A 9,742-nucleotide genomic window follows, 5' to 3' on the forward strand; every position below is an offset into this window, starting at 1 on the left:
CCCCCTGGCTGTTTTAGTTACAGACTCAGCACCAATGTTTTTTTTTAAGAGTTCTGGTTCAGGATGGCACTGTGCTGCAGCTCACTGCCTCCTGTGGGATAGGGCTGAGAGGCTATGACTGTTATTAGCCCCTAACTTCATCTTCAGGCCTGAGATTCAGAGGAATTCTGCTACCGACAAGCAGCAGTTGTTAGGGCTGAGGGCTGTACAGTTTAGCGTTGCCTCCGTGGGTAATTATTGTTTTTGTTTAGACAATTAATAGCTTACAATTAACAATTCAAATCTAATTGTAATGTGTAAAGTATATTATTACCTTATTAAATTCTTATGGCAAACAATTGCCTACTTAAAATTCAGCAGACAGAGCAACATTTCCTTTACTTGGAGCTGTGCATTTAGCCACCTGATGAGTATAAGTTTAATATTTACTGTATTTTAAATTCTGTTTTGGTCACCACCAATTCCTGAGGAAAATAAAAGATAAGGCTTGTTAGCTTTCTTGATGCCAACTACGTTCACCACAGAGTTGGGTGATGATTCTCTGTGTAGTATTAATTGTGTAGCTTTAGCTGCAAAAATAGCAATTGAACATAGTGTACTGGGATAGGTCACCTTTGATACCACAAGGAGGCAATTACCTATTCTAACAGAAGTGAAGATGTATAAAAGTAAATAGTCTGCGCAAGTGATTATTTGATGCGTGGGGCGGATGCATAAGAACTGTTTACTTCTAACTGTATGCAGGTGTCTACCATGTGTGACTGATTTGAGCCAGGAGTATGCGCGTGTATGTGTGTTTGTGAGGCAGACCAGTACCCTGGCATTATTATCCACCAGTGATAGGGCCATTACTCTGCCTGCAAAAAGATGGACGCCCCTGTCAGTGGCCAGTTAATTGTACAGCTAGATGCATGTGCGCTGCCGGATACTTTGGTGAACACAACAGCTCGGTCGGCCCATGGCCACTGTCCCATTCATAATCACTGCTGGGTCCTGCTTCATATTAGAGAGCATCAGAGTGTTTACAATTTCCCCAGGAAAATAAGGCATTATTGTGCAGTGCCACATTTATCGTGGTACTTTTTATTGGAGAGAATGAAGTTGCCCTCAGTATGTATGTACCTGTTTTTAAATGTTTTCTGTTGTGTATAGAATACATGTTTTCTTGTGTCTGACTTAATAGTGAGTGTTCTAATCATGTTTGCATGTCATTTAGATTAATGGCCAAGATGTACAAGACCGAGAGGAAGCAATGGCTGCACTCTCCAATGACGAGAGTAGGAACATCGTATTGCTGGTTGCCAGACCTGAGATGCAGGTTAGAATTTACTACACAGTTCCCTCACACTGACATACTGTATATTTCAGCCACCGACTTTTGGTTTGTCATTTACATTATATTTGCTCAAAGTAAACCTTAGCAGTCTGGGGTAGCCAACCCTCCCCACTGCCACAACCACTCCGAGTAGAAGCCACCACTGAGACACCTCATCATGTTTTATTTTTATGTAGCGCCACTGTAATTGACTTCCAACGGTAAGCCATAAAAGCTAATGGCATGCTAATGTGGAGTGAGTTCAGGCCCAAGGCCGATGGCGAATAAGTTAAAGGACTCTGCTGCAGTGCAGATGAGCCAGAAGCAATAGTAGACTCTTTGTAATTAAATGTGTCTCTCAGTAGTAAATCTGAAATCTTCAGATATGGATCCCACTTGGTTCACATCGAGCAGACAAACAAATGATGGATGGTGTGGAGCAAATAGGTCAAAGGTGGCAGTCTTATGTCCATTACATTGTATTGGCTTGATTTTAAGATTAGAATGCATGTTTTAAAGATGAGGGGTGGCCATTTGTTGGTTAAGAAAAAGGTTAACTGCAATCAGTCAAACACAACATCATAGTGATGCTTGCGGTTTCTTATTTAAAAACAATGCCTGGTGTTTTTTTATTTATTTATTTATTTTTTGAAAATCCCATTTGGAACACCCAACTATTTGTTTTTGAGACACCGTGTCACCACAAGCTTTAGGCCTTAACAAATAACGCTCGCCTCTTTCTCTCTCTCCATATGCTTTCTTTCATTCACCCTTAGCTGGAGGAGGCCTGGCTGGATGATGAGCACAGTGAGTTCCTGGAGCAGCTGAAGATGGAAATGTTGGAGGAGCAGCAGAGAGAGGAGATGGAATTGGCTGCCTTACAGGAGGAGCAGGAGAATGAGCAGGTTAGACAGCAGCAAAACATACTTTGCATAACTGGATTAGCGAGACAATAACAAAGCTTTGTTATCTGGGTTTAAGAAACTCTGAAAAGCCTGTTTCTTTGTATTTGCTCTGTTCAACAATAATAAAGGCCCAAAAAAACTAGTGAGTCACAAAGCAATAGATGTAAGGTAACCTTCCCCCTGATTGACAGACCGTAATATCTTATGAACATCATATACCATCAGACTGACCAATAATTGCTTTTACTGTGTTAGGTCATTATTCACAGTCAATATGAACCTGTTCCTCGAAATCACTACAGATCTAGCTGGTGGCAGAGATTAAATCAAACTCTTCATTGACTTTTTTTGCAAAACCGTGAAAACTAGCTTTGCCCTTTGAAATATGAATATAAAATAATGATAATGAATATTTATGGAAGGGGACCATTGAACAATTTAAATTCCAAACATTAGTAATCATAATTTAGAATTCTGTTTTGTTGGGAGAATAGCAAGCTACAAAAATCCATATAAATGGAACTTCAAAGACATGGCAGAGAGGAAACAATCCCTCAAGTAACAGAGCTGTATAACAGAGTTACGCACAACAGCGTGTGTAATCCTTCAGGAGAATGCAGAATAGGGTTGCACTTCTTGAACTCGAATTCTGTAGTTCTGGTGACTTTTTGTTGTTTTCTGTCCTTATTCCATAAAAAGGAAGGTAAAACAGGAAACTATATGAGAAAACACCAGGGTACCACTTAAAACATGGTTTTAAGTGATTAAAAGGTTACTTGCAAATAACTTGAAAACATACTTACACACACTAATAATCAAAACAGGCTTACATACACACACACAGTGTTTCCAGTAAGTGCCAAAGAATAATACGGTAATAAAAATGTATCCTTATGTGGCTCATTAAAAGAAAGAAGTGTACCATAATGTAATTGTCAGAGATCTATAAAAAAAAAGGATTTCAGGCTGGTCTTGTCATCTTATTGTTTTCAGAGAGCAGAAGACGACAAGCCCACCTGCTCAACGCTCCCTCGTCATAAAGATAGCGTACTGAGTATAAAAGACAGAATGGAGAGCTCAGAGCATAATGTCCTGGCACACATACAGAGACGCTTGTCCCAGTGCCTTAGAGACAATCGGGACACACACCATGCCACCGGCTCCATGCGGCTGGAGGACAAAGAGGATGAGGACGATGATGAGACGGAGGGTGATCGTTTCCAGCAGCTCTTGGAGCTAAAGTGTCAGATACGTAACAGCGGTGAGTACGATCTGTTCTACAGCCACCGCAGCACCATTGAGTGCAACATGGGAGAGCAGGGCGGCGTACAGCATGAGCTACGTATGCTCAATGAGGAACTGCGCAGCATCGAACTAGAATGTCAGAACATTATGCAGGCCCATAACCTTCGTAAGGGCCAGCAGTCTCCCTCCACAGGCCACTCTGCACCCTCAACCAAAAACCAAAGCTTCCATCGAAGTGACCCCTCAAGGGGTAAGCTGGCTGACATTAATGAGAGGCTGGAGAAATCAGACAAGGACAGCTCCAGTGCCTATAACACAGCGGAGAGTTCACGAAGCACTCCTCTGGCAATGGACCGCTCACCGGAGCACTCACTCCAGAGGATGGTTAGTCTCACCAACCAGAGGAACCTCTGCAGTGGTCTTGCCACTGGTCCTTCTCTTAGCCCAAGCCCCATCCCAGCATGCCTTGCTTCAGTCCCAGGGGAAGGCAGCAGCCATGAATACAGCAATCCTTCTGAGTCGAACCAGACAACTCAGGCTGAGGAGGAGAGCAGGGGCAAGTTAAAGCCACGTTCTTCCCATATTCCTTACTTCTCTCCATCCCACAGTTCCCAGCAGAGGCAGGTCAACATCCCAGCACATGCCCGCCACTACCAGAGCTACATGCAGCTGATCCAGCAGCGCTCAGCTGTGGAGTATGCTCAGAGCCAGCTCAGCCTGCTCAGTGTCTGCAAAGAGCCTCAGAGGCCCAATAATGAGCCCAAGATGGAGTGGAAGGTCAAGATCCGCAGCGACGGCACGCGCTACATCACCAAGAGGCCTGTGAGAGACAAGATCCTGAGGGAGCGAGCCCTAAAGATTAAAGAGGAGCGTAGTGGGGGAATGACAACTGATGATGATGCAATGAGTGAAATGAAGATGGGGAGGTACTGGAGTAAAGAGGAAAGAAAGCAGCACTTGGTCAGAGCAAAAGAACAGAGGAAAAGACGAGAATTCATGCAGCGTAGTCGGCTGGAAAGCTTGAAGGAGAACCCTCAGAGCAGCAGCGAGGGTCGCAAGGAAGTCAGCATTATAGAGCTCAGCCAGAAGAAGATGATGAAGAAACGCAACAAGAAGATCCTGGACAACTGGATGACCATCCAGGAGCTGATGACTCATGGTACTAAGGCCCCTGAGGGAGCCAAGGTGCACAACGCCTTCCTATCAGTCACTACTGTATAAAAGAAAAAACACACACATTCTACCCGATGCGGTATAATATACTTGCCTCGTTAAATGTGGCATTTTTATGAGGACAATAGGAATATTTTTCACACTTTGTAACACAAAAAGCATTTTGTAAAGAATTTATCAGTGGTGTCATGGGATTATCTTCATGCTTTTCAGTATTGTTTTTCACATCACTCTGCGGGACAAACATTTTTCTATGAAATTATGACTATATAATTATTTTATTACTTCGCTCTAAACATTTTTATCTTTTCAATTCTATTTTCATATTTATGTTGTAACCATAAAACTCAAAATGGTTGTATGAGCATCTTAAGACAAGTTAAGTGTTTTCTGTTGTGTAATTTCTATACAATTGCAACACACAATGAATCAGTGGGTCTCCAGCCTTTCACTTCCTTTTTAAATGCTTCTTTCATTAACGTATCTACTTATCCTTTAAAGCTGAAATCAATAACTCACTCAATGTTGTTGAGAGGTAGTTGAAATTATGTTTCAGATTATTGGTGCTTAGACATGGACAAGAAGTCCAACTAGTCACAAAGTCTACCACACATCAGGAAATTATGATAGTTTAAAAATAAAGTTAAAGTAAGGTACAAATTTCAGCTTTAAAAGATGATAGCTTGAAAAAAAGAGTTGAGACAAAATAAATTCTTCGCTTTAAATACGAAATTATCTTACATTACAATCATAGTACTGTAATTGTTAATAGTAATTGTTAATATGAGCAAAAGTTTCAAGTCAACAACACAAATAACTTTTGCTAATATCATTTTTATTATCAGCAATTTTTATAAAAGCATTTTTTAAAAGTTCCAATACCTCATGTTACAGTGAAATACTTAAGAAGCTGCTACACTGACTGGTCAATTGAAAAACAACTTTGTGGACACAGGATTTATGTACTATATATATTGTACTTATGAGATTTTTTTTCGCATTAAGGACACAAATATCCCAAGAGTCAAAAATATTCTGACTCATTGCCAGTGCTGCAGCTTTGTTTGTATGTTTTTCAGCTTTTGATAAAATTTATTTTCTATTCAGTTTTATTTTTCCTTAATATTTTGAGGTTTTTATTCTACATATTCAACAACAGATGGACCTGCTCATAGCTTTTACATACTAGTATTTTTACGTCATCAACATACACCTTTACTCAGCATAGCCTTAACAGCAAAAATGGAATCAATGATACAAACCCCAATTCCAATGAAGTTGGGGCATTGTGTAAAACGTAAATAAAAACAGAATACAATGATATGCAAATCCTTCTCAATCTATTGAATACACTACAAAGACAAGATATTTAATGTTCAAACAGATAAACTATTGTTTTTTTTTGCAAATATTCACTCATTTTGAATTTGATGCATGTTCCAAAAAAGCTGGGACAGGGGCATGTTTACCACTGTGTTACATATCCATTTCTTTTAACAACACTCAAGCGTTTAGGAACTGAGGACACTAATTGTTGAAGCTTTGTAGGTGGAATTCTTTCCCATTCTTGCTTGATGTACGACTTAGGTTGCTCAACAGTCTGGGGTCTCCGTTGTCGTATTTTGCACTTCATAATGCGCCACACATTTTCAATGGGAGACAGGTCTAGACTACAGGCAGGCCAGGCTAGTACCTGCACTCTTTTACCACAAAGCCACGCTGTTGTAACACGTACAGAATGTGGCTTAGCATTGACCTCGCCCCATCCTTGCTTGTGAACGACTGAGCCTTTTGGGGATGCTCCTTTTATAACTAATCATGACCTGTTCACTTGTGGAATGTTCCAAACAGGTGTTTTTTGAGCATTCCTCAACTTTCCCAGTCTTTTCTTGCCCCTGTCTCAGCTTTTTTGGAACGTGTTACAGGCATCTAATTCAAAATGTGTGAATATTTGCAAATAAACAAAGTTTATCAGTTTGAACATTAAATATCTTGTCTTTGTAGTGTATTCAATTGAATATAGGTTGAAAAGGATTTGCAAATCATTCTATTCTGTTTTTATTTACGTTTTACGAAGTCCCAACTTCATTGGAATTGGGTTTTTTTGTACAGTACATTTGTGTGGCCAAACTGCAATAGAGAGGTATTATTCAGCCTTATTTATGCATAGTATAATTTGAGTTTATTGTAACTGGAAAAATGTTTTGCGGCCAAATTAAACGTGTTAGGATGATTGCCACTGAGCAGGACTCAGAACACAGCATATTAGATCATTGAAACCCTAAGCTGGTGAAATGAATGGGTTGCTATTTATCAACAGACTTTATAATCCAGTTACATGTACAGTATACTCATTCCAAATGCCTCATTTTTAACTGAAATATTGTAAATTGGAAATTTTAAACCAATCCCTGTATTTGTTTTGAGTCAATGTCAATGGTCTAATTTCAAGTAATGCGTAGTTGGCACATTTGTAGCCAGGTAAAATGTGTGATAATGGTGATCTTTGCAAAATAAATGATAATAAATTATTGTTTTTTGGTATCATATCACACTGGATCATGTTTTCTTTATTCAGACATTTATGGAAGAAGCTAAATCTGCTGCAACTCTGCAGTGCTTACCGGGCGCTTGAACTGTATAGTAAAACATTCAGCTGGTAAATGACGAACCTTGACCATAAAAATGATACTAAACTCAGCAAGGTTCCAGCACACTACCTTTGTTATTTTTCTTAGTTGTTTCTTAGTCAGATGTGTTTGAAATTTGAATGTCCTGTAAAGTGGTTGACGTGAACACCGTAAAAGTGAGCAACAGCAACAAACTGTGCTGTTCTTTTAGTCTTTGGTGAAAATGCTGAGGGACAATGTCTAAAGAAGAGATGTGGAGGGTGTCAGGGAATAGGGTCATATCAGGAACGTTAACAGCAACAAAAACTACATCAAGTCACTCCGGGGTCAGACCAGTCTGATGAAGTGAAACCGAATTTCTTGTTCACTGAACACACGTTCACCTCGGATATCTCCTTAGGAGTGGCTTTTTTTATCTCCCTTCTGTGAATATGTTAAGTGATTAAACAGAAGGAGATTTCAATTAAAATTACCTTTCACTCGGATGGCTTTCTGTTCATTAAAATGTACCAACTACTTAATCATTGCTATGGCCTTGTCATATGCAGGGGAGAGCTACTGGGACACTCTGGTCTTTGTATTATCTTAAATTGTCAGTGTGCTATAGCTGATACACTACTGCCTGAAGACTGTTCCATTTTAAGAAACTGATAAAATATTAGTCTTCCTGATGTCATACTTGTTTTCTTTTGAGTAGAAAATGTTCTTGGTTACATATAGGCAACTGTGTTTTTGTTGCCAAGTATTCATTTTCACTGTTTGGTTTTCTTTTGTTATACTTTTAATATTTTCATATTTCCAAACACTTAATGTGTTCAAACTGGCCTGTAAATCCAACTCCTTACATTACAAAGCTGTTGTTAAGCTTCTGTATCACTATGAAAGCACTTACTACTGACATACGCTACTTTATTTACATGCAATACTGTTCCATAATGCCAGGGTATCACATTTAGGGTGAATCTCAGGTTGTACTCCATGCCAAAGCCTTCTTTTTCCAAAATAGTCTGTGGAACTTAAAAGTGTCTCCATTTATACACCGGAACCTTAACATCCAAGTTGGTATTGAAATGTAGACGCCTGCCATCCCCCGAGCCTATCTGCTCTTCCCTCATTCATTAATTCTCTCACTCTGTATAGACGGAGACCATTTAAATGCCAATCAAAAGCCGCAGAAGAAAAATTGGTGCAAGACGACTTTTAACAATCAACGCCAAAACCAGCCCGAGTGCTTGCTAGCTAATTAAGTTCATCCCTGCGCCCCTGAAAGACCCAGTCAGGTGTAATTAAAATCGAGCCTGTGACAGCCATGGCATTTGTCAGAGCTACCCAGCAGTTCAAATACCAGTAATGACAGAAATGTCAAACAGATAGCAGTGGTTCGTCTCCTCTTCAGTGCTCCACTCATAAACACACACAGAGCCAATGCCTCTGTTATGAATGTTTGCTGATAACCTTTAGGATTCCCTGAACAGCAAAAACTACAAATTCTCTACCATTATTTACCCAGGGAGGCCCATATTTATTGACATACAGATCCACTTGACACGTGATGGGGCAATCTACTTTATAGTGCCTTCTCTCCCATTTAATCTCAGAGGCTTGTAACAAACTAGTAATTGCCTCGGATCATGCGTCTTTCGATGTCACTTTAGAAATTGAAGGCAGCTTTGATCTTTGATATCATAACTGCTGTGTTGTGATAATTGGCCCTATCATGCCAGATGTAGCAGTGTGTATGCGAGTGATATGGACAGCTACTGCTGAGCCAGCTGTTCTGAATTTAAACGCCTTAATCAAGCAGAAGACCATAGCGAGTCTGTTGATAGAGGATTATGGGGCATGGAATCACCTAACACCTCTTCCCAAAGTCACTAGGCGTCATCTTCAAAGGAATAGGGGATTTCTCTACAAAATTTGATGGCTATCCATCCAATAGGTGAGATATATCAATCTTGACCAAAGTGAGGGACCAACCAACTAGTGGTAGTAAAAACCGATCTGAGCGATCGGATCACAAGTGGACAGCTAGTGGACAAGTACAGATGAAAACACTTTCAGGACACATTGAGATTCGATCACTCAGAGCACATTCGGAGGTGGTCTAGCCACGTGTCCACATGTCCACATTCTTATAGCAATGAGAACGAGAATGTGTCCTGGGCCACATTAAGGACCGCCTACTCAACTGTGAGCGGAACTATGTACTCAATCAAAGTATTTATCATGTCACAGAAACCACTGAGAGTGAATCGTGTGTTTGGATGTTATTATCATACTGTGATGTGTTGCTGTTTTTGTTCCGGTGCTGCCTGCTCTTATATCCCTGGCTGTCTGGAGCTAGTGTATCTCCACAGCGTTGTCTGTTGTAAGCCGGTGAACTGAGTCGTCAAACCCCCGGCTGTGAACGGTTTCATTTCCTATATATTCTTCACAATAAAAGTCCCCTGTTATTTTGTTATTTAAATGTTTTT

The 9,742-nt window shown here is 40.2% G+C and overlaps 1 protein-coding gene across 2 annotated transcripts in view; it reads left to right on the forward strand.

The window, feature by feature from the left end:
- The window catches only part of LOC144522358 (PDZ domain-containing RING finger protein 4), a 142,432-nt gene extending 135,245 nt beyond the window's left edge, over positions 1-7,187 (forward strand). For both annotated transcript variants that reach the window (XM_078257368.1, XM_078257369.1), the window contains 3 exons: positions 1,217-1,318; positions 2,092-2,220; positions 3,214-7,187. In XM_078257368.1, coding sequence (XP_078113494.1) covers positions 1,217-1,318; positions 2,092-2,220; positions 3,214-4,686 — 1,704 coding nt within the window. In that variant the 3' untranslated portion in view covers positions 4,687-7,187. The remainder of the gene's footprint in view (positions 1-1,216; positions 1,319-2,091; positions 2,221-3,213) is intronic.
- The last annotated feature ends 2,555 nt before the right edge of the window (positions 7,188-9,742 follow it).

The sequence above is a fragment of the Sander vitreus genome, chromosome 8 (genome assembly GCF_031162955.1).
Source record: "Sander vitreus isolate 19-12246 chromosome 8, sanVit1, whole genome shotgun sequence".
Lineage (NCBI taxonomy): Eukaryota > Metazoa > Chordata > Actinopteri > Perciformes > Percidae > Sander > Sander vitreus.